General features: G+C 42.9%; 1 protein-coding gene across 1 annotated transcript in view; it reads right to left on the reverse strand.

Annotated features, from left to right (window-relative positions):
• The window catches only part of CLIC4 (chloride intracellular channel 4), a 33707-nt gene extending 11879 nt beyond the window's left edge, over positions 1 to 21828 (reverse strand). Inside the window, exons 1-2 of the mRNA XM_075721923.1 lie at positions 21750 to 21828; positions 2198 to 2307 (exon numbers count right to left, since the gene is read on the reverse strand). Of these exons, the coding sequence (XP_075578038.1) occupies positions 2198 to 2307; positions 21750 to 21821 (182 nt within the window). The 5' untranslated portion in view covers positions 21822 to 21828. The remainder of the gene's footprint in view (positions 1 to 2197; positions 2308 to 21749) is intronic.
• Between the last annotated feature and the right edge of the window lie 4292 nt (positions 21829 to 26120).

The raw sequence follows: 26120 nt of genomic DNA on the forward strand, positions 1-26120 counted from the left end.
TGTGCAGAAATTACGTTATGAGGCAAAGCATGGTTTGCAAGTAAACCCTTTTTCTTTTTTTGGCTAGCAAAATAAATTCAGATGCTTAAAACCATTACTACCCAGCTCTTCAACAAGTTTGTGCCTTTAACAGGAACAAAAAGAAGAAAGGGTAATTGGCTTGAATCATGTACTTGTAAAAGCAGTTTCTTGTGACAGTATTCGAAGTATTAAGGCAACATCTAACACCTATTATCATTCTGGTAATGCTAACAGGGAAAAAACTACCATCTGGTATAAAACATTTCCACTTGAGCAGTTAGCTGAATTCGGCATTCTGCAAGCTACACTACTCTACAACTAGGTATTAGACAATGCAGAGCGTTAAATTTGTATTTATGAAGCTTTATATAAAGTCTAAAAGTAATGAAGTTTGTATCAACATCTATTCAAATCTGAATTAGCTTTAGTGGTCCTTCTTTTCCTTTACCAGAAAATACATTCACTGTACAGCAAAAAAGTAGAGTTCATTTGACTTATTGCCATGCAGTTTTTTAATGCTGCACTTATTTTGTGTTTTCGCCTCCCCAATATTAAAAAAAAACTGAAAGAAAGCTTTCCTTGTGTAACAAAGGACAATTTTAAACATCTGCAACCAATTTATATTCTAAAATTCAGTCTTAACATCCCATCCCCCCATCCAATTAACTCAGAGTTGCCAAAGGGACACAAATAAAGCCAATTCATCAGGCACCTCTGGCATTTTAATGACATCTCTTTCCTTTATTTTTTTAAAAATCTCTATATTTTTAAGGATATCTGTTGAACTTTTACTGGTTCAGCAGTAAAAATGCTTCCAAGTATAAAAAGTCTTTCAACCTTCTTCTCATCCCCCCTGCCGCCCCAATAACTGCAATAGGTTAAGTAACACCATCATTAAAAGTAAAGGAAGTCCAAAACTACGAGCAGTGTGCAAGCACAAGTTCTACTCCTGAGGTTTCTACAAACCACATGCAGCGCTAAATGGAATATATGATAAATTTGGTTTATGTGTGCTGGCTGCAACAATTACTTGCAGTAAAATCCCACACTGGCCAGAGAAGATCTTTGAGCTGCTACAAATGCACACACAGTTGACAAAAGCTGCCTTCTCCCCCTCCGAGTGGTCTGCCTCAGCCTTACTACACATGGAAATATTTAACACTAGTTGCCAGCACTGAAGCAGCAACTTCAGTGATTTTTAAAAATCAAAACAAGTCATCTCCTTCAAAAAAAATTACAAGAGGAGGTTAAGTCTAGCAGGGTGACTTCTTTCTTACACGTTTCACACTTGATTCGTTGGAGAACACTGTATATTTCTATTGGCTTTATTTCTGAAAATAAGGTTTGCAAGCACTGGCAGTCTCTCCTCTCTCCAGAGAGTTCAGTGACTAACGTTACATTACATTAGTGCTGTGAAAACATTACTTCACACCAAAAACAAATACAAGGCCTCTGCTGAATTTAGCATTACCACTTCTAATAAAAGTACACCCAACCTTAGGAAATTAGGACTCCTGGATTCACATATCTCACCCTTCTTAGCCACTAAGGTATTCATTTCATAGGTGGAGAAGCTGCAATTTAGGTGACATACAGCATCACGACATATCTAGCTAGCGCTATACAAAGGCAGAATATTTTACATTTTGTTCCCACCCATTTCACTTCTATTTCACTCGTATTTACCTCATGGACAGATATTTTCACATTGTTTTTATTCTTATTGCGTAATAAGCCACATTAAAATCTTTAAAAGCAGGAGTAGACTGCACATTATTTGTGACAGTTATCCAATAATCATTGGAGATTTGGTCAAAGATTGGTTGATCTAAAATACCCATCCAGCAGTCTTCACTTGTGGGATCTCAATGTGAAGTTAGTAAGATCCAGTACTCAGTTATAAGAGACTTCATGTCAGCGCTTAGTTTTACAGAAGAGCATCATTTAACAAATTAAAGAGAATTTATCAGACCCATTCTTTTTGGTTACAGATACTTATAAATAACCATCAATGAAGGCACCGTTTATGTCAAGGTTGCCTCTTAGTATTTATGAGGACAGATTTTCTTTTTAATTTCAGAAAATAAGTCACACAAGATATAGAAGCTCCAGACAAACATTCGTTACACCAAGCGTACCGTACTCTTGCTTATCAGATAAATCAAGTATTTCTTACCTCTTCAGGTCAACTGTTGTGACGCTAAACACCACCCCCTTCAGCCAAAGAATCATGAACAGCCTCTGAGAAAAAGGACAGTTTCCTATGCTTTCACCATCACTGCCAGCCTGCAGAAGAGAACAGATCATTAATGAGAAGGAAGGACTATGCCATCTACACATGCTCACAATTACTGAAAGATCTTTAAATAAAGACAGTAACAAATCATGGGGTTTATTGCCTGTGCAGTCTTCACATCACTACCTCTTCCAAAGACCTAACAAGCTTACAGTCAAACCTAGTATCATCTTGCCAGGAACACTCCTTTCCTCTCAAAGTCCAGCTGATGCACCTGGACCAGATATCCTGAAGGTATCTCCATACAATGCACAAAGAGGAGCATCCGCAGAATATTTAAATACACTTCATATACTGGGAAGATATGCATGGACTTCTGCATCATTTTGGTTTGGTTTTTTGGTTGTTTTTTTTTTTTTTAAATACTTGCACCTTCCAATGATTTTTTTGCTGCAGCCATAACGAGGATTTTATTACAGCGAAATTTGCACATTTATGAAGTCAACTAATCTACTTGTCATGTCCTCTAACAGCTGCTCACAAAATGTATCAAAACAAGATTTCAGACAACAAAGTAAGTTATCTTTCACACTGAAGATGAACGCACGGCTCACAACCGCTCTTAACAGTCAAGCAAGGGCAGCTAATCATGCTCGCCTGAGCAGCCACACCTTTTGATAGCAGCTTTCCAATGCCGATATTGTTCTTTGTTCTTTATTATTCTTTTTTCCTTCTTCTACAAGGCATAGCTAACTAATGGCACTCATCTTCCAGTTCACTGCTTATATCTCCCACTGTGTAGTGCTACAGCGAGCCAAGTGCAGCCAGGAACTATGAATCTTTATTGTATTGTAGGTGTTGTAAGGAAAGACATAACTGTAAGTACATAGAGACTTCACTGACAATAAAGTAATATTCCAAAGCCACTTTTTATAGGCAATTTATCAATAAGTCTTTGTCCTACCACAACAAAAGGTCCATTACACAGCAACAGTAAGCCACTCCAGGGCACCCAGTGATGACATGCATCTCATGATTGCTCTGACAATGAAGTACGTATTGCTGAGTTGGAAAATTTTAGGTTTTAGTGGGCTAGAATTAGACAAGCAAAACCTTGCATCTTGTTATCAAAATCAATCCTCTGAAAAGAAAACTGGTTCCATAGTTAAAAAAGCCATACATGTCAGATTATCTTGACACACACTTTACCTTAGGTGAGTTTCAAAGGATTTTGCTTATGGTTATTAGAGCACTTCCAAGAATAATTTTAATCAGTATAATTCTCAAAACCCGGCTAATTCTTTCCTCATCACTACTACCTGTTCCCTAGGCCATTTTAAAAGATATTGTAGGATATGCTGGCTGTACCCCTCAGAGAAATGACAGAAAGCAATTATGTTCACCAAGCACAGGGTATTTAGAAGCAGAGCTACACAAGTGGAAGGGCTGAACACAAGGCCTGAGCATTGACTGGTGCAGATCCAGCGTTTCAAAAAAGAGAGGGTGAGAGGGGCTGGGAAAGAGGGAAGAGAAGAAACGCCAACAAAAAGCGTCATCAAAAGAGAACTAAACTTCAGGACCAGATCTAGAGATAGGTTTAAACATTCACGCAAAGGAACTGCTTTTTCTTCAGCTCTGTCAGTTCCCAGGCACGCACTGAGTGGGGGCCATGAGAATGAAGGCAGACTTTGCAAGTTAAGAGCAGTAACAGTAGGATTTTCCAACAGCAGGATTTTCAAAGATCAGGAAAACAGAAAACTTTTCAGTGAAACTGTCTTAAATTCAGAAGGCTATTTTATTTTTAAAAAAACTCAATAGTGCCTTTGCAGATAAGGCGGAGATTCCTTTCATAGTTGTTCACAAGTACCAGGACTCAAACTGATTTATGTTGCTTCAAGCTTATGGTCTCATTCCTACAAGTATCCCTCCTGTCAGAGGAGACTATCCTTCTGAATCCTTTGCTGTGGAGAATATATAGAGCTCTCAAACCTTTATTAGCATCATTAATGAAGATTTGAAAGAAAAAAAGTCTTTCTGTCATAGATTACAAATTGCCTCCTTTATCTTTGGAAAGTAAAGTAAAACTTGCAGCAGATTAACGATACTAGATTGTCTTAACAGCTGGCACATGACTTCTCAGTGTTCAGGAAACTAAATTCTGAAAGCATCTACAAAAAGGATAAAACAGAGTCAGTTTGGTTACTCTGGGCATTCTGCTTTATACTAGCTCAATCCACAATTTTCTACTGTGCATGTAACTGCTGTAACGATTCCAACTACTATATGGACTACCGTGTTCCTCCCTCAAGATGTTTACATGAAGAAAGACTTCACTCTGCAGTCTATTTCCAATAGCTGTATGCTTTTATGGATGTTAATATTTAACCACAATGCCCATCCCTCCAGATAGCAGCGTATATTTCAGAATTTTCCACTATCGTTACATTACTGTGTTTACATTGGAACAGACATTTCCTGCAGGTAAATTACACCCATGTAGATTTATATTCACCTACCTTCCACCCCCCCATATGCAAGATCTTATCTTCCTTTCAAAAATTATATTGAAAAAGACAACACTTCACCCCATCTAAGGAAAATAGATGTTTTGTACTGCCCAGGCTAATTCACACTTTGAAGCAGAAACAATTTTTTGATTCAGGACTGATCTCAGTCTTCAAGTTTTACGGCAACTTCAACAATGCCACTTACACCAAAGCACATGTTATGCTGCAGTAACAGCACAGGCACGCGTGCCCAAATCCAACTAAGCTTTACCTCACTTCCTCTGATGGAAAAGCTACCACACTTTTCCTATAAAGTAGTAAAAGGAGGAATGTGGGCATTTACCAGAGTGCAACTCCCTAGGAGCATAAAGCCATACCTTGGGGCACCTCAGAGGAGCTGCTCGCGCTGCTGCTCTCACGCGACTCCGGATCTGCTACGCTCAGCCGGTCTCCAGCCTGTTCTGCTCACGCGAGCCCCACTTATGGGAGCCGGTACATGACCTAGGCAGGGTTAGCCCTCCTCACCCTTCACCTTCCATTTAGCACTTCTGACCTCAAAGCCAGAGACCAGAGCCGGTGCAATATGACACACATTGCCAGAGATCTCCTCTGATACAGACTAAGGAAACCTTCGAATAGAAAAAATGAAGGCATGTAACCGAAGGAAGAATCACTGGGATGCAACCGCCTGCCATCAACATACAGATGATCCTCAGCACCAGGTGAAGTCCAGAGGCGTAGCTTCAGTACCGCAACATCAACAAATGTAATAGAGGCACTTCCTGAGGAGCATATTAAGTTAAATAAGCACTAGTCAGCTCCCCTAATTTCAAACCAATATTTGAAAATGCACGAATAGTGTCCTAGCGGACAATAGGCAAGCATCTAGAAGACAACTAGTTTTTACAAGTCACTTCGTTAATTTTGTGAGTTGCAAAACATGACTTTAAAAAACTCATTGCAGAGGGCTGATTAAGAGCTTTAAAGATTTATGATCCATCACCAGATGTAGAAAGTAAGAAGTTACTCAGAAGCCAAGAACTAAAATACTTTCAGTGATAGCATCAGATGAAAAAGCAAAACAGTTCCCCTGTGCACAAAATACACACTTTGCAGACAGAACCAAATACAAAGATTTGTTGTTACAAAACTTCAGGGCTTTTCCTGAACTCAGGAGTTATTTATAACATCAACCAAGTCTTTGGCTGCCCAGGTTTTGCTGCCTGTCAATGCGATAGGGAAAAGCAGTGACCCTCCATCAGCAAAACGAAGTTCCAAGGGCACAGAGAAAAAAATTAATGTTAATGACTGAGAGATGTTAAACATCAGACAGACTTTGGAATTTATCAGCTGCAAAAAGTCTGAAAGAAAGTTAGGGTATTGAATTGAACCCCATGCCTTCTTTCATGATATAATTCCACCACGAAGCTTTGCTATTTCATTTAAAAATTGCAACTGAAATAAACTGAACTAAAATTCAGAAGGCAGTTTTGTTTATTGTACTTAAAAAAAGAGAGATAAAAAGAAAAAAAAAAAAAAGACATCTTAGCCCATTGGAACCCAAAGCAAAGCTACTTTTAAGTCACAGAACGGAACAGAAAATTGTTTAAAATTTACGACATAGCACTGGACCATGGCTTTCATTAAGGTCCATTTTCCTAAGCCAAAACCAATACCAAAACCAAAGCGACCAATGAGGACCAAAAAAGGTCAATGAATTTACGCTGTAATGCCAATTTGTACCAAAACTTTTCTTCTCTCACGACACAAGCGTAACATTCAAAATGAACAAAAACCAAATAGCATCTGCTTTTGTTTAAGCAAGGCAGGCTTTTTGGATTATTTGAATCAGAATAAAGGATTCTAGCCCACTAACATACAGCACTTTGAACAAAACCTAAACATTTTCAGATCTGCAGCTGAAGAGCTAAACCGAGCATAGACTTTTACGTCTACATTCAAACGTTTGTCCCACTTCTGCTCCAAAAGGTCCCAAGTTATTCTGAGCACATATTGGAAAAGGAATGCAGTCAGAACGCCAAGAAACTTTTGGCTTCAGTGCTCCTGAGCCGAGGAATTCTGCTATGTAACTGTTTGCCCCAGAGGCCCGTTTTCTATCTTCTTGTATTTGATGCACCGAGAGCTACAGCACAGATCTGCTACAACCAGTCATCAGGAGCAACACCACGCTGGCAATGCAACATGGTGTTCTCCTTCAATCACATAAGGATTTTTTTCAGAGGGGAACGAGCTTGGTAGGTGTTTCTGCAAGAGTCAGTTCCAACTCTGACTTTCTCCACTGGAATAGAGCTGTGCTGGCACTAAACTGTAAACCTTTAAATATGGCAAGAATGTTCTGAAATTCTACATGCCTAGTCATGCAGGGGGTTAATCATATAACAATTGTTGCTTAAGCCCACTACTTGAAGCCTGAAACCTGTCGTTGCCTTGTCTTTGAATTCAGGCCATAATATTCTAGGATATCTTCAGTGTCTAATCCTCACCACCATCAGAGCAAAGAAAATATTAAATGTTGACTTCTCTATACTAACATCAGCCTAGATTATTTGTTAATTCAACAAGATTATACTCATTCTATACTGAGAAGCTTTGAGCTTTTATTTCAAATTCTTTCCAAAACCAGTCTAGAAATCTTTATTACTAAATAATGCCAACCTTCCTACAATTAGGGCTAATTTTCAGTTATCACTACCAAATCAAGCTACCATTATCCACTGAAGGACATGTACTCAAGAACATCATCCAGCTGCGTTTCACCGAATGCCAGGTTTTCACTCGTATGGATTAGGAGCAGACAGAAAAAAGTGCACCACCACACACAGCAAGGGAACATGGTATTTTTCACTTGTGAGTACTTTGCTTAAAGATTATACTGATTGAGAACTAGCTCTGAAGAGCCTGCTTTTAATTTACCACCAGGGAAAGTACCCTGCCAAACAATGTTTAACTTGACCATGACCCATGGCCAACTCCTGCCATGCTAGAGATGCCATCAAGCAGTCTAAAAAGCTAACAGCTGCCACAGAGGATTTATCGCAGTAAGAAAAAACTAAAGATATCCAGTTGCCTTGGACAAAGTTGTGTTACCCTCCACAAATTGACTGTTATTAAAAAACTTCTGAGAAGGTGGCAAAACGGACCTCATTAATTGTAAGATGTGACACAGAAGAAGAGCTGGGCAAACATATACCCTACAATATTATATGAAAACCAAACAGGGCTACTTTTTAAAGAAACCTAAATAAGAAAATAATTTCAAATAAGAATGAGTTACAAGACAGTAAAACAAACCAGTACGCTCACTGAGACATCAACCTGGTTTATCATAGACACAGTAAAACTACTGCAATTCCCAATGCCAAGTAGCTCAGCCCATACAAGAGCACCAGCTACTTGAGGAGGAAAAAAAAAAAAAAAAAAAAGAAAAAAATCTACTTATCCCACTGTCTGGAAGATTGAGCTTAGCTCGTCCAGCCAATGCGGAAGCCACCACCTCCCCTTCTCTTCCCCTGAAGCAGTGATTTCATTCAAATAAGATTGTTTTTCCAAAAAAACACCAGAGAGTGTAAGTAATCATGCATCTGTTCAAGTGTCTGAACAAGCTAAGGGAAGAAAAAAAAAAAATCCATTTTAATTGTGAAATGTTTGTCTTTACACCTGCATAAAAATTAACTTGACTCCTAACACAAGAATCTGCATGCATTTACTTTACCAAGGTAGTGTTGAAGTTTACTAAAACACTAACAAGATAAACAGACAAGCAAAGAAACACTTCAAAGGACACAAAGCCCTTATTATATAGTATAGGTCTGAAAGACACAAGAGTAAAATAGAGTTCTAGAAATCTTTGGTCCCAGAGGCCCGCAAAATTGTTTCAAACAGCAACCAGTTAAAAGGAGCACACTACAAGTTTCCCAAACTGCATCAAATGACTGCAGAAATAATAGTAAAGTCAAAGTGCATTGGATGAGAAATGTAATACAGTTCAGTCTCTGCCTACACAAATAAAACAAAAGAAAAGGGCAGAAAGCTAGACGACATTTCCTAATTTATCCAAAACTATTGAGGGAATCTCTCCCAGATTTGACATACCAGAAGCGGGAAAAAATAAAGTTTGGATGAAGAGGGAAAAATGCATTTTAGAAGTATCTCACAGAATACCTTTCAAAGACAACTACTGGAGCTATTTGATTATACCATCAAGGAAGTCCTCACTCCCCTGAATAAGAAATCTCCAATCTGCAAAGTCTAGAAGATTAATGTGCCAAAAAATACACCGGGGGGGTGGGGGGTGGGGTGGGCGAAATCAGAGAGTATATTCAAATTTTGAACTCAGCAATCTTGAAACACATCTGAGTTCTAACCAAAAAAAAAAAAATCTGATGGGAAAACTACATGAGAAAAACATCATGATGCATACCCATTACCTCAAAACAGCAGATAACAATCACTCTTGCATGTTTCATGAACAGTAAGCTCATTCAAAAAATGAGTAAATTAATAATAATCCTATACGGATTACTGTTTTGAGAGGAAATGGTGTAAGGTAAACTAACAAAGTGATTCAACTGAAAAACATGCAGCAATTCGAAACTCCCGAGATGAAAGATGACAGAAAGGGGTGGTTTAATGTTCCACACATGAATACTGAAAATGCTCTGGTAGTATCAGTCCAAATCCTTACAGCGTCTGCTCAGACCTTTATCTTGCCAAGCTGAATAAACAGGATTCCATGCTGTTTATTGAGCAAAGTTTTCAGATATGATGTAAAGAATTATGTCCACGAAAGGACCATAACAGTATTTGATGTAACACCAGTCAAAGGTCTCCTCTGCATGGTGCCACCATTTTCTGTGTTTTGTGTTTCTGTCCAGGCAGTAGATGGGCGAGCTTCAGGGATGTTATATGTAAGCATTCACTCTGCAAGCCAAAACATGTCTTAAAGGGTCCCAACGTCTCAAATATTAATGAAGCAGCATTCAAAAGAAGAAAACAAGTGACAAGACAGCAAGCTGCAAAGATCAGGACTGAAAAAGTGTTGTCTGCAATACACAGTGTTCAATTCATTCTCATACTTCCAGATTTGTTAGTTTGAGAAAGGAGTTGTTCTGTGTTTTTCTGGGAGGAGCAGGTCAGGGAGCAAGCTAGAGTCAAGCCCTGAACTCTGATGCTAACTAAATCTGGTTCAACCAGCTTTAATCCGAGGGATTGCAAGATGAAAGGGGCACTTCCACTTGGCAGTTCACCTTTTATTTTGCCTCTCTAGGACAGTGGATAGCTAGTGCCCCAACCCACACGTGAAAGCTTTTGCTTCTGTGTGGTGTCCTTATGCCACTAGGTAGACCAAAACTTAACAGGACATTTCAATGCGCAAGAGTGGCACGTTATAATAAATGAGGCTGATATTGCTGACAGCCTAAAGAAGTTCCCTGCCACGGTAAGCAAGGTCAGAACTAGGAAAAAAAGAAAACCCAAACAAACAAACAAAAAAAAAGACACAGCTGGAAAGACAATTTCATCCTGCAGAAGATTCAGAATACTAGAAGGACCTTCATGCTATGTTTCAATATAATCAATTTACTGGAATAATCAGGTTACTGGAAACCTATAGCTAGTGACAGCAGCAGGCACTGCTTGCGACATAGAAGAACTTAAACCACTCATTTTCATTGTCTTAATAGCACTGAAAGTGAGCAAGTAAATCTTACTCTAACCTTACTATTGAAAGATTGTCTGCAGATACTTGGCAAGTGCTGCTACGAGATACTTTTCTTTCAAATTCCGCTATCCTGGTAAGTATGAAACAGGAGTATTGAAAAAAACCATTAAAATAGAAAATGTAAAGAACAGTATTATAAGGATAAGCAAACTAATGGAAGTAAACAAAATCTTTATTATTCAAACACATCAGCAAAACAGCTATGCCAACACAAACCCAACAGCAACCTTGGACAATTCCTTCCATGGTTGTTCCCTTCTCCCACCAGACATACCAATGAGAGTGTTCAAGCAACGAACGCTTCATAAACATTGCAAAAACATCCTCTTGCTTTAAGAATTAGCCAGCGAGAGCTATCAGCACTTCCACGTGAAAGATGAATGAAAAAGGCCTGGAAACTACCTACTACGCACACCTTGTCTAACAGGACGTTTCCAGCCCACAGCCACGCAGGCAGAGAACTGTGATGTGGATCCCAGCTGAAGAGTCTGGACCACCTCATAAAGGGAAAAAAAAAAAAAATTCCACACACGAAGAGGACAGAATAAAGAGGATTTAAAATATTTCCCCAAGGTAGTACTGCTAGGCTCGCAGATTAGATTCGTCTTGACCTCATCTTTATGTTAGAATTCACATCTGGCAAAGCTGTTCAGTATCTAATATACTATTTACATTCCTTCAGTTCTGAGTGCTCATTACAGCTGGCATTTCATGTTTATGAACCAACTCTCTCGCCTTTAAAAGTTTTTCTTAATAGATAAAAAAACCTGTCACATGTTTAAAGATCCATGTCAATCCCTTAAGAGACAGGAACAAGGCAAGTCTCAAGACAGCTTCAGGTTGCCAGTACCTTAAGTGTCAAGGGGTAGGTCCCGTGTATTCCAGCTGATACCGCGGCACAGCTTTTTAACAAAGCTGTCTGATGCATTTAGGAAAAATTTCTTCACGGAAAGGGTAGTCAAGCATTGGAACTGGCTGCCCAGAGAGGTGGGGGAGTCACCATCCCTGGAAGTGTTCAAAAAACAGGCAGACGTGGCACTTTGGGACATGGTTTAGTCTAGTCTACCCTTGACTGGTCTAGTGTGGACTTGGTCATGCTAGGTTAATGGTTGGACTGGATGATCTTAAAGGGCTTTTCCAACCTAAACAATTCTATGATTTTGAAACCTAACCTGCTCATTTACTGCTAACATAAGTTAAAAAGTCACTGAAGATTCAGTCTAAGAACAAAATAAGCTTGTAGCAACCCTTAAGAAGATTTATTCACACTATTAAATGTCTCTGACAAGCAAGCGAACTCCTGCAATTCTTTCACAATGTCAAGAAGATTCTAAATAAAACATCCAACATCATTCTCCTCACCTCGAAGGTCAGCAGTTTGGCACCTTACATAGCTATTACTTCAGATCCACCTTTGTTCCTCACGTTGTGCGCTGTCAGTAGATAAGCCTACAGCATCTCAGCCAGCGATGGGCACTACCACTGCATCGTGCCTTTTCTACGTAATCTTGTTCTCTAATGTCGTTATTAACTAACCTCCACCGTAAGTTTCCCCCATACCTTTCAACTGCTTTTGAACTCAGAAGGTAACTTTTTTCCTAAAGGAAGTGACAAGATAAGCATATACCTCATGATGTGCCACCTAAAAATAAGAAAATATTTTCCAGGAAAAGAATGTACATTCATCTCCAAATTGAAGACAACCGACCTCAGAAAGCACCAAATTAAGCTTACAGCACCTATATCAGCGTCTTCTCCTTCTAAGAACTATATTGATTAGTGCAACCCCTTTATATGACCTTTGTAAGGGAATGTGAAAAAGCTTGGTAACACTGTATCAAGTTAGATTTAAAACTCTCAAATCACAATCACACCACCACCCCCAATTTTAGTTCTATAGAACAATTTAGGTAATCACTGTGATCTTAAATAGCTAGACCTTTAAGAAAAAGCTAGGGAAAAATAGAAAACAAAAAGCCTAAGGCCAGTGCTCATACCTGGAATTCACTGCAAATACAAAACACCTATGATGATTAGCCTATATTTTCTATATGCTGATTGACATCAGCCCCCACTCAGGGAAAAAGCAGCCTTAGTTACCACTGCCTCTTGACAAGCTATACCATCTTTGCGCAACTTGTATCAATCCAACTTCCACATCAGCTGAAATTCCTGTAAACTCAAAAGGCTTAATAAAAAAAAAAAAACCAAAAAAAACAACACACAAAACCGAACTGAGCTCCCTGCATTTACTTGAGATCTGGCTTTTACACCAGGGAAAGGAATGTTTATCAGCCCATTCAAGTAGCCTCTTAAGTCATTACCTTCCCGATAAGCCACCGCTGTGTTAGACATTTGACTGTAACAGCAACTGACCATTTTAGGCTGACACTATTTTTAGCCCTGTGATGCTATTCCTAACAAAATAATTAGCAGACTTGTCTCGTACACTTTCCTGCAACTCTTGTTCATTGCTACCCGATTCTCACTGTAAAGCTTTTGGAAAAAACTACGGTATCTTCATGATATGTTAAAGTAACTTCACAATTCAGTAGAAATTAATTAAGCACTTCTAGTTCTTTGGAGAAACGAAATTATCCCATGTTCATCCTTTGGGAGAATCAGATGAAGAATCAGACTCAAAACCTGCATTAAATACTAACCACCATCTTCTTCAGTGAAGAAATTAGCTTAATGATACAAATACAAAAACTAGGGATAATTGTGGACAGCCATGCACACGACCACCTCCTAGTCTGACACAGGAAAATTAAAATTACTCATTAACAGCAGAAGCCTGGCATCTCTTCTCTTCTGTCCCTCTTACTCCAATGGCAATGCCTTCAACAAAGTGATCCAGTTGTAACAAGCCTCGATAAGATAAACAAGGCCAAACTGACTAAAATTTGCTGTGTAACAGCTTGACACATTCTTGCAATATTCCAGAAGGAAAATGTGGGCAGCAACTAACTATACAGTACTACGGGTTTCTTTTATAGTGCTTGAAACTTGCCTTCGAGTACCTAGCATATGAACTTGGAACAGGCATTGTATATGACAAGTACTCTCTCCCCACACACTTATTAAATTTGTTAGCAAAGTACGGTGTGTGCTTTGCCTACAGCCCAAGAGACCTACTTCCAAAACCTCCCCACTGAATAATGAAGCATCTATAAAAATTATAAGGAAAGAACTGCAAACCTTGTCACTGGGGCTCAGATGACCAAGTTAAATTTTTATCTTTGGCATTTAAGAGTTCTCCAAATAAACCTTTGAACATGCATCACTTCTGCAGGACAGGAAAACAAAGAACTCCGTTTATGGTATTTTATAACCTAATTTACAGAGCTAAGATGAGCAATGAGTTGGACAGATTAGCAGAGAGGAACAATGAAGAGCTGCTCCAACTTCACCCTGTGCACTGCTCCTTCTCCAACAGCCAGGTCACTCAAGTCGCCAGGCTGACTTAGACTGAACCCTACCAGGAGAGCCAATGTCAAATGCCCAAATGAGTATCATGTCAAAATGCTAGCCAAAAGCAATCACCTGGGAGCTTCAAAATTCTGGGAAAATAAAGAATACAGCTAAAACCACAACTGCCTCCAAATCAGAATGTAAACAGCAATGTCCACAGAAGAATGTGCCCATGAGCAAAGAAATTGCGCAAATTCTCAAAACTCACTGAAAGAGAGCTGCCGTTTTGAACCCATACCCCCTACTAACAGCTTATCCAAAAGCTCTAGCAAGGAAAAACATTACCTTAGACTGAAACTGGCATTGGAATTTTTATTTTAGAGCAGCTAGAGAACAAAGGTTTCAAGGAAGGCTTGTTCTCTGTTGCTTCTGGGTCCAACACAAGCAACGTGCAGCTCAGTTACTAAAATGCACCTCTACGACTGTATGCCACATCCCTCGGGAGATGGTATCCAAGTTCTTCAGTTGCGGAGTAGAACTTCCTCCTGCAGGACATTTCGCCTTATCTCATTAAGCTCCAGTACAGCATGTCTCATTAGGGTGGCTAATACATCACTTTGAAAGACTACAGAAATATACTCGTGCTTGCTTTGATTTTATTTTTAGACAAAACCATGTAAAAAAACTATTTCCTTTATTTATGAAAAGCAGCTCTCCAAAGTACAGCCCATCGAACTCCAGCCAAAATAGTAATGCTTTAACAGAGCCAAAAAACTCTGAAGCTGATTCAGTAGCACTGACTGATGTCATTAGCTCTTCTCATGAAAATATACAGATATGGCTTCACTCCTGGATTACACTCCTATATTTAGTTTATACCTAATATGGATATTCAGTCTACCGAACTAAGTCATTTCCTTTCCTCGTGTAAAGTTCCTTGCCCTTTGTCTAGCCAACAATACAAGGAATAAGTTTGAACTCTCAGAGAACTCGCACACAAAGACATTTGTCATTAACAGCAGTTCAGCTTATGTTTTTCACTTCAGCATAAACAAACACAGCATTCAGAGCCCTAAAAAATCAGATTGTACCACAAACGCATGTTTGACCTGAATTAAAAAAAACAAACTCAAAACAAGTTTAAAAAAATTAACTATTATCTTTTTGAGGAAAAAATTATTCTAAATAAAGGATTTAAAGCTCCTGAAGTCAAAGCTCTATTTAAACTCAATACCAAGGCAACACAATGATTTTGTGTTTGGGTGTTTTAACTGTATTAAGAGTTTGTGAACATTTTAACAACAAATGAGCACAGAGCGAGTACCTAGCATCTATTTTAAGAGTGAAACTGTATCATTCCAAAGTAAAGAATACACAAGAAAAAAAAAACAACTTGATAAGGGCAATAAGTTTTTTGTTATGGGTTATTTGCAAAGAACTTGGAAGATAAAAATCGAATCAGATGGATAACAAGTACAGATCTAAATAATTTTTCCATGGACAGTCAACTTGCAACCAACCACCATCTTTAATTAAATTTGCTGTCTCGGACAAGCTAAGCATCTACTGGCAGACAAAAACACCTTACTTCCTCCCATGCTGTTCAGTTCAGGTTTTATAGAATTGCACTGCTCAGTTGATACCAGCTGCAGGGCAAAAGAGAACATCTACCCAAAAAAAAAAAAAAAAAAAAAAAAAAAGACAACAAATCCCATTACAAATCCCAAGTACAGTTATCCAGTCTTAAAAGTAGTTCTTGGGGATTTCTAAGTGGTATGTCCAGCCCAGCCAGAACTTGGAACTGATGTAGGCACTGTTATAACAAGTGTGTAGGCCTTGTGTTAGTCACATCACAATAAATGTCTTTTTTAAAAGACAATCCGAACATGCTCATACTGGTGAGAAAATAACGACAGCCCAGGGCTCTTTTTGTCCCTTTTAACTAATGTACACCTTTAAAAATCAAACTTGCAAGCTCTGAGTACAAAAGTAATCTTCCAAAGTACATAGATTACTATTTAGCTAGAAGTTCAATGAATTCCCCGACTAGGCTCTTCCAAACACAGGTTTTTGTAAGAGACAACACAGCCTTCAAAAATCCGCAAGTTCAGCTACAGAACCAACTACTTCTCTGCTCACCCTATTCACATTAAAAGACAGACAGCAATACTCTTCAAATTAAGAATTCTCTTTCCTCGCCGTCTCCTTCCACAAGATTAGGTCAGGATAACCAGTGAGAGACTAGACAGTGACGCCGAGTCGCTTCAGGCTGCGAGGGTAAGGATTACTAACTTCTTCGGATGCTAACAGTGTCACAGTGCTGCCCACTGAAAGCTTATCAGACCCTCCCACCCACTTCCCAACAGCGAAACTGGGTTTACAGAAACATTCCTCGTATCTCCATGTTATTTCTCAACAACCAGTTATCTCTATGTACAGACAAGACATCTCTTTTAAAAGGATTCTCATTCTCTTTAAATATTTTCACAAGAACTTTGGTGTTAAGTATGCTCTTCCCTGCTTCTGTGAATTCCTTACTGCACGTACACACAGTCACAGACTGACATACAAAAACATCAGGAGCAAGACTCAGGCTGCTCAGATCCTTGATACGCATTTACCCCCGACTTTTGATAGGTTCCAGGCCCTAAAGCTTGTCCCACAACACGTGCTCCGACACACAGGCTTCTCCCCCCGCTCCAATGCACAGCCCGAGCCATTTCCCATCTGGGAAAACTGAGATTTGTCTTTTAGAGCAGTATCTCTGCTCAAAGAATGCACCTATGGCATACAGCACTTGCGTGCCCCACGGAGCAAATGACTCAGAAGCACCACTGCGGATGACCGTGCAATCCCAGCCGGCAGATTAGCAGGCTGTGAAGGGCAATGGGTAGAAATTCAGGAACTCGGCCAGTTCTCGGACCACTTTGTGGGGAAAGGAGGAAAAGTGCACGAGTGTCAGGCATATTTCAGCTGCCAAGCAAAACACAAGTTCTCTTGACAATCTAACTGAGCTGTCTAGATGTTAATCATTGGAAAGGGGAGGATAGATGCCAGTGAATAAAACCATTACTGCTGAAGTGTATTCAGAAGCAATTTCTGACTGAAGAAAAGCTAACTCATCTGTGTAATCCCTTTGAAAATGACTGGAAAGCTTACTTTCCAATGTTCTGCAAAAAAATTAACATTTACACTTGAGACCATCTCCGTATTTTTAAACAATACTGTACCAAGTGCACCAGTTTCTGTATTAGCAATCAGATTCAAATCAAAAAACCAAGGATGTTTCTGGCTATGAGAACTTTCCCAAGCAGAATTTAAAGGAATATAGTTTGCTGGCCAAAGAAGGAAAAGGCCTGATTTATAACAACTAAGCACAGGATATACCAAGATGGTTACGCCTCAGTTTATAAAGGGATCCTTTACAGTACTCCCGAATTTGCTCCCAAGAAATAAGCCACCCCTGAAAGTTTGCTATCTATATCAAACGCATATCAAAGGCAGACTGAGAAAGTTCTCAGGTGCTGAGGTTATTACATCAAAACCTCCAAAGGATGATCTGGTACGTAAGGAGGAGAGTTATCTAATAAGATTATCGAGTGACAAGCCTGCCCCTGACAAGACTATCCCTGAGAAGCAACGTTGCATGTCTCTAGTCTTGTTATTTCCTTATATCAGTGTTAATTATATCTTATATCTTTTAATTTTACAGCTATATTGTACTTGCCAAAAAAAGAAAAAAACCACCAATGATGACAAACAAGATCATGGGATGGTCTGTTATAAACCAATATACAGCAGCTGTACTACTCCAGAACGACACGTCAGAGCTTACGTAAGGATACTCACGGGCACTGAGCGACCGCAAGACAAAGGCAGACCCGAACGCGTGCGATTCAGGCACATCACACTCCTCCTCTCACCCAGCCCCGAGCTAACATCAAGTCTGCTGCTAGAGATGCAGATGCACACATCCCTTCCCTGCCACGGGCTCCAGCATTTAACTGAACAAAACGGACCTAGTTCCCAGAAGACAAACAGACAGCTCGCCTGCCAAATTTCTGTTTAATTCAGATGTGCAAAACCGTAGACAAGTTTCTGTTGCAATCATTGGAAGTGTTTGAGTAGGGTATTTATTAAATGTGAAATCACAGCTTTTTTTCTACTGACAGTACAATTCACAGGTAAACACATAGTAGACACTATCTGATTTTCAAAACAGGTGCCCAATTTCGCAATGACATCTTATTTGAAAGCTGCCAGAAATCCAAGGTCTAATTAATTTGCAAGTATACACACGTTACACAGTTGAAGAAGGAAGCACCTTCCTTAGTGGTTACCTACATCTACTATAACCCGTCTCGTGCCAGCAGATATATGACTATGAATTTCTCGTTTGTTGAGTTTGTTGGGTTTTTTTCTTTAACACTGAACTTGTTGATCCTCTGAGTCTTCACCTTGCTATTACAAGAACGCAATCACCAACTGCCCTCTAGAACAGCTGCTTTGGGCAGCTCCCATCCCCACCTCCTTTGTACACTGTCGTCAAGAAACTGCACAAGCAGTTTTGTAAGCTCTGTCCTGTGGTTTCCACAGATGAGTGGTTCTATTTGACCAAGTCAGTCCACCATGCTTTTTATTTACAATAAAAATCTACATACCATCAACTAAATTGCAGCTATTACAAGTGGCCCATACGAGTGGTATTCGGATCACAATGCTCAAGTTTCTGTGCACATGTTCATTACAATGCAGTCTTCATTACTCTAAAATGCCACTAGGGCATATAAAAATAATCTTGTTAGACAATGGAAGCGGGCCTCCCTCATTAATAAAACATGCGAACATATGAGGAAACTAAACGAAATCAGATATATCACTAGTTTCTCTTAATCAGCTCTCAGAGGAAAGACTTGAAAAATATTTACACTTAGTTTAAGAGACCGCAGGCAGCCCACCAGCGCTGTAATGAAAAAGCTGCTGAAGCTACTCATTATATGAGACCAAGAAACAGATTATTCACCTCAGTTTCAGCACTGTAACACACTTTCTTACCTAAATATCCTAATTCTGCACATGCATAATCACAGACTAGGAAAATACAAGTTACAGCAGACTGACACACGGTCATCTTGAATAAATCAAAGCAATTTGCTGGTGACAAGCAGCCCTATATATAGCCATTCATAACTGAAACCTAACCATGTACGCGCTCCTCCCCATGCCGTGCCCATCCTATTTTGTTACTGATCGCAATTTAGTAAGATTCAAACCCAACATTTTGGGCATGAAGCCAAACGGTTCCTCCAGCTTCACAGGTTTGTTTCTCAAGCTTTAATCCATACCTTTGTTTCATCTTAGTCTGGCTGCTACAATCCTTTGTACGCAGGTCATACAGTTGCCGCCCTTCAGCTGCAGGCATTTGGCAGAGATTTCTTTCTTGGTCAAGGAGTCTTTCCACTACCTCTATCTTAAGAGCTTCGTTGACTAACAGCACATAGGTAGAACCAAGCCCCCATACACTGTTTAAAAAGTGATTAGCTACATTGCAAAATACTCTAACATTCACTCAGTAACTTCAGACTTTTTCTAGATCGCACCCATAACCAGGTGAAAACCGTGCGACAAAAGCAGAAACTCAGCTTCCCTTCTACAGGGGATAAAAATGACTAAATCAAAATCTAGTACTCTTCCAGGCAGACACTATTAGCTTTATTGAATAACCATAAATATTCTGCCAGCATTTTATGAAGTGACCACCTTAATGAGACAGGTAGCAAATGAGACTTTTATTAGCTTTACAAAAACAAAAACACTGTTCCAATAATACTTAACAGCTTCAGTAAAGCGTGGGACAGGCAGCAACACCCAGATTAAACAACTATTTTGGTCTGTCTGCTGGGGTGGAGGGTGTTCTTCCTCTGTAGGATTTTACAGGGAAATAACCTTTACCTGAAGACCATGACGGCAGCCAAGAATAACTTCTTTTTTAACCTGAACTCTGTCTTAAAGGCAGACCGTACACAGCTTGCAGCAGTCATTCATAACACTGGGAAAAGGCTTCCTTGAGGTACATACTACTCACTGGTAATCCCAAATATAGCCTTCTTAAACCCACACCAATAAAGAAGTTTCAATTGTGAGGGACAGAAAAATCCCTGCTTTTCCCTTTTCATACAGTCTCACATCTTTATTGGTCTAATACTGATTTAATTAGAATCAATGCATCTCCTCACAACTAATTTTATACCTTCTTCCATTCTACTCCTCATGCATGAAATACCCTCTTTAAACAGACCCACAAAGCTTACTTCCCCTGCCCCCAAATCCCTCTGCCATCAATCACTGCTCAAATTTGTTTAAAAATAAGAAAAATCGGCTAATGAACTTTGGGACAGATGAAGATAAGTTGGCATGTTATATTAAAGAAGTACAGCTATAAATAATTCAAAGTAATCTGTAACTTAATTGCTGTACTACTAAGTTCTAACCTCTACACTAAGAACCTAAATATTCTGACTAAAATCAGGTCTGGAATCCTCCACTGCAATGCTTTCCCTGGGTCCCCTCACTGCCTCTCGAGACTACTAAAAAGTCCAAAATGGGAAAAATGCAGTATTTTTGGAGTATCGCTTAATAAATAAAATCTGTATTTAATAACTTATTTGCAAAGCTCTACCTAGTCTGCTGGAAATTGTCATGTTTGTCATCATGGCTTTTACACTAAGCCGTTCCCAAGACCTCAGATGAAGGCTTTCCATTGTTTTCTCACTGCAACAGAAAGAAACTTCATCCGAAAAATTAAAATACTTTGTTTCTACAGAAGCTCTCTTCAAAGTAAGTCTGAGCATAGAACAAGATTAGCACCATTTACTCTCTGCCCTTTTGATACGAAGTCAAAGGAAGATGCTGCATCACTAGAGCCCCGGAGGATGCAAAATATTGCATCATACTGCAATACGTGAATGCAAAACATGTGGAGATACCATACGGTATCTTTGCCAGATCAGGGCAGTGCGACACATGCTCATTCTTCTAGTTCGGAAGAAAAACTGGTGATGCATTTGCATGTTTGGTTTCTGCCAGGAGAGGAGAGTTTTTAGGCAGGGGACTGAGCGGAAAGTAACTCTTTCGTGTTTTCACCACCTCCGTGCGCGCTCTTGGGCGGCCAACGCGGATTGCTGAAGGCCGGGGCGATGTCCTGCGCCGCACCGAGCAAGGTACCGGTAGCTCCTCTGCTACCGGTGCCCACAGCCCTGCTACGCGCCAGCTGCAGCATTTGCTGTGGGGAAAGAATTTTCCAGCAAAAGGCACGCCGGCACACTTTTTCAGAAGTGACTTATTCGCGGTCCGCCTTATCGCCCGCTCCATCGGCACGCACTGGCTCGGCCCCCGGCTCCCCGCACTCCCGCCCCGCGCCGGGCACACCCCCTCGCCCCCCCGCCCAAGGGCCCTTTTGTGCGCCGCGACCGACGGGGCGTCGCCTACGGCCCGGCCCGGAGCCGCCCTGAGGAGAGCCCCGCGCTGCCGCCGCCCCGCCGGCCCCGGGGATCTGGGGGGGGGGAAGAAGGGGGGGTCCCCGCACCCAGCACGGCCGGGGGGGGCGAGGGGGAGCCCCGTCAGCCGGCGGGGAGGTGGGGGGGGGGTCCGCCGGGGAGGGGCGGCCCCGAGCGAGTCGCTGAGGGAAACTCGGAGCCCCCCGGGGCGGGAGCGGGCGGGAAAACGGCGGCTGGGGGAGGGGGCGCCCAACGGTCGGAGCGCGCGCGCTGAGGGGAGAGGCGCCCTCGGCGCCGGGACCGGACCCCCTCCCCCGGCCCGCCCGCCGCCTTACCTTGACGAAGAGCTCGATGACGGGCTCCTTGTCGCCCTCCTTCAGCCCGTTCACCGGCACGGACAGCGCCATGCTTCAGCCTCCGCCCGCCTCGCCCCTCGCCAAGCCGGGACGGGGACGCCGCACCGCTCGCCTCGCCCGCCCTGCGCGCGACTGCCGCGCGCCCCGCCCCGCCCCAGCCGCCCCGGCGCCGAGGGGCGGGGCCAGCCCACAGGGGCGGGGCCGGCGCCAGAGGGGCGGGGCCAGCGCCGAGGGGGCGGGGCCAGCGCTGAGGGGCCAGCGGTTTCTATGGCGGGCCGCAGGAGCGGGGGGGGTGGGGGTCTCCCGGCAGGGCCGAGGGACCCCCCCCGGGGCGGCGGGGACACCCCCGGGGCGGCGAGGACCCACCCCGGGGCGGCGGGGACACCCCCCGGGGCGAGGCCGGCGGCGGTGCGGTGCCCGCTGGCCCAGCGCCCGGGAGCGGCCTGCTGGGGCTCGGCCTCGGCGGAGGCCGCAGCCCTGTGGGTGCTGCCAGGCCCAGGGTCGCGGGTGTCGCCGTGTCCCGTGTCCGTGTGTCCCCTCGCCCCCAGCCCCGCCGTTTCCTCAGCCCCGGGGCTGCAGCCTGCGGGGAAAAGCTTCAAAACGAGAAACTTCCCCCTGACGGCCCCGCCGCGCTTCGGGGTGCGGGCCCGCCACACCGCCGGCATCTGCGCCAAAGCAGCAGAAATAGCTTCTTTCCTGGCTGGGGGAAAATCTATTTCGAGAGGCAGGGAGGAGTGTTTCCAGCCTAGTTTCTCCCTCGCTATTAAGGTCAGGGACTGCGGAGCTGGACAGAAAAATACACAGGAGAATTGGGCAAAAACGTCGGAATGAAATTAAACCGCTTGCCCTTTCCAGTCTTTTCACCAAAATAGCACAAGGCAGCACGCAGCCTGCGATCACATTTTCCCCATGCGACTTCATGCCTGCGCAGTCCGAGCCGCTGCGAACAGAGCGGCTTTTATGCCTCGGCAGCACCCGCCCTCGCTCCCAGTCCTTCCGTTTCTTTGCAGGAGCTCAGACTCTGTTTTTAATAGTCTGAGTTCGGCTGCACCTGGATGTCTCGGCAGAGCCGTTCCCAGGGTAGGATGCGCTGGGGCTGTGGGATACCCCGAGGTGACGCTGAATGACTTGCAGACGCAGCTCTCCGCCTCGACTGCTTTTATGCCGTCTGTGACCCGGCGCTGGGACGAGCCTCCCTGTAATTTGTACCCAAATGCATCCGTGTAGCCAGAAATGGCTCCGGATGAAATGGTTAGCAGCGGAGTATTCACTGGTAATAACAGAACCTTGTATCTCTCCAGGCATTTTACTACCCTCAGCTCTGCATAACCGGATGTCTTTAAGCAAATTTCATCTTTGAATGCCCTTGAATTGTTCATCCGGAGCAGGAAAAACTGCTGTCAGCCCCTCTCCCGGCGCTCACAGGGCTGGGCAACCGACGTGACAAAGTCCTTTTCATTCCCGTTCCTACAGCTTCTGTACAGCCCTCCTCAGCTCAGCGGATTCCCGCGGAGTCGGAGGAAGACTCGTTTCTGTTTATTCTACAGACAGTCCAAGGAATCGCGCTGATTCATGGGGTGGGACAGTCTAAATTGGGAATTGGTGTGTCACTGTAACCAAACTGATCTGGGAGTGAGGCAGGACCGTGCGGTTCAGCCCTGTCGAGGAATCTCCCTGAATAATTTTCCCTTAAATTAATTGCAGCCTGTACCACAAAGGACACCGTCATTGGAACATGGGTGGGATGGAGGGGAGGGAAAAACATTTCCCTTAAATGGGATTGTCGTGTAGACCTTCCACAAACATCAGTTTTTAGGGCTTTCCGTTCACTTTTTCCGCACGGCAAAGTTAAGAAGTTTGCACCAGTTTGGCCAAATGTCCCCAGTAGGTTCGGGAAGTGGTAACGAGGGGCTTGTATTGCCAGGCCATGGCAGCACGCTGGCGGAGTTATCCTCTTCTGCTTGTTGGGTGTCTGCTGGGAGAGGCAAGAGCTGAGTCCTCCCAACCGGGGCTGAGCAGCGCCCGGATAAGGAACGCTGAGCCAGACACCCCTCTCAGCCAAGGACCAAGCCTTCCTCTCTGTGCTTCGCCATCCTCCTCTGCCAAAAGTTTCAAAAATCACTGGGTTTTGTAAAACTTGAAATACTTTATAAGACTCCCCAAAGCAAAGAACCACCTGCTTTCCAAAAGGCAGTGTTTTTAGTATAAAGAAATAGCTCTCCCACGGCGCCGCTAAGGGTAGGTGTAAAGCAACAAATCTGAGGTCTGCGAGGCACTCTGCGCTGTTTTATGTTTTACCAGACATACAAAGGAGCTGCCAGGGCTGGTTTTCTCACTACCACTGAATTTCTTCTCTAACAAAAGAGTGCGCATGCTGTTATCTTGCAGAGCAGCTAATAGCCCGCTTATTTCATTTATATCCAGCTGCACCAGCCTTGTCTGTTGCTTAATATCTTTTCAGTTATTTTACTTTTAGATGACATTTTCCTGGTTTCCAGCTGGCACCTACCAAACCCCTCATCCTCCCCATTCAAACGAAACCTCTTTCTCTAACGATGCTCAGAACGCTTTTGAACGTTTGAAAGCTCTCGATTCTTTTCTAGTTCTGTAATTGCTGCTTATGTTATTCTGGAAGGTTTTCTGCGATAATACTTAGAATTAATTTGCCCAGGCTTTACAAAATAAACAACCAGTCCTCCTAACAATCCGTAGGGAAGTGAGCATTAGCCACCTTTTACGGCTGTGAGGAATGAGTCAGAAAAGTTAAGTGACTTATTCAAAGCTAAATTTGCACCGAGTCTGGGAGTCAGAACAAAGCAGTTCTGGCCCCCCCACCTATGCTTAGCTCAGGAGGTGACTCCCTCTATATTATTTTATGCTGTATTGAGACGGCTTATTTCCATTCGGCAGAGCAGCAGAACAGCATATTATTGTTTCACTTCGCTAGCGCTTTTGGCCTTTATGCAGCAATTTTCCATCTCAAACTTTCCAAGTGCTTTTGAAACTGGAGGCATCAGATGTTAAAGATATCAAAGCACACGCCCTCCTGCCCTGGCCCTCGCTGTGCACGTTCAGCCGGTGGAATTCGCTGCCACCTTGACCCCGGGTTTCAAAAATGGCTCTTTATTTCTACGGGGAATTTTTCAGGCACTGGAGGAGCTCAGCATGCAGGTCATGTTGCAGCTCAGCGGGACCGCATGCCGGATGAACATCCCGGCTTTTAAGCGTAATTAAACTGCTTCGAGAAGCAAGGGTCCTGGGGAAGGTTTGGAAGGCAGAACGCAGCACGGCAGCTCGCTGGCCCATCCAGTGCCGGCTGCGGCTGGAAGCGAGAGCCTGGCCTGACGGTCGGGTTCGTTACAGCTCTTTAAAGCAATGGTGGATGAAGCTGTGAGAAGAACCTGCCCACGGACACCTATTAAAAGAAAAGCAGAACCGACACGCCCTGGTTTAAAAATACCAGCATTCTCATTCCAATGCTAATTTGGGTTCCCAGGCTTGTCTGCAGGCTGGGATGCTGCAAAGTCCTTCCCTGGAGACTTGAAGCGGAAGAGCGGTGACCGCAGGCCCTGAGCCCACGTGGCCCAGAGGCTCAGCTGGGATGGTGCCCCTTTAGCAAAGTAACCCCGTAAGCTCCAATTTGCTTAAGCCTCCCATCCAGACACCAAAGCGAGACTTTTGGGCTCCATCCATCGCCTGCCACCTAGCATGGACTATTTTGTTATGCCGATATCGCTCATTCATGTTTTATTACCCCTGCGTCGAGCGGTGTTTGTTTTTGGAGGGTGTTAGCCCGCCAGATTTGCAGGGAGTGCGGGGGAAATCAAACTTCTGCTTGTGTCAGACTGTTTGCAGTTCGCTATAACTCCCAACCAGCTGTCCCTGGATAGCTCATTTTCATCCGGGGCGGGTGCCAAATTTTAGCATTAACTGCAGGCTCACGGAGCTGGTCCCACAAGGCGCTCAAGTGAGCAGCTGAGGACGCGCAGCGCTGCATGGAACCGGACCCAGAGTTAACATCTGACACTGGTGAAAAACACAGTGGAAAACAGCTCTCTGCTGTGGGTTGAGGCAGAATTACAGGAGCAGAGGACACATCCCCTATCATTATGCGGGAAGTTGACTTCATCCCACAATTTCTGGGTCGCACCTCTTTTGCACGGTCCAAGCAAACACCGCTCCAAGCGCAGAGGTTGGAGGACTGAATGTTTCTAGGAAATGTTAATCAAGAACTTTTAGTGGCAGTAATTGCAGCTTAGAGTCATTTAACAATCGATGTACTTTCCATGCAATAGCATGCTTTTTTTCTGGTTACTGGCATATGGTCCTTACCCCAGGGAGCTGGACGGT

Source organism: Pelecanus crispus, chromosome 16, assembly GCF_030463565.1.
Source record: "Pelecanus crispus isolate bPelCri1 chromosome 16, bPelCri1.pri, whole genome shotgun sequence".
Classification (NCBI taxonomy): domain Eukaryota; kingdom Metazoa; phylum Chordata; class Aves; order Pelecaniformes; family Pelecanidae; genus Pelecanus; species Pelecanus crispus.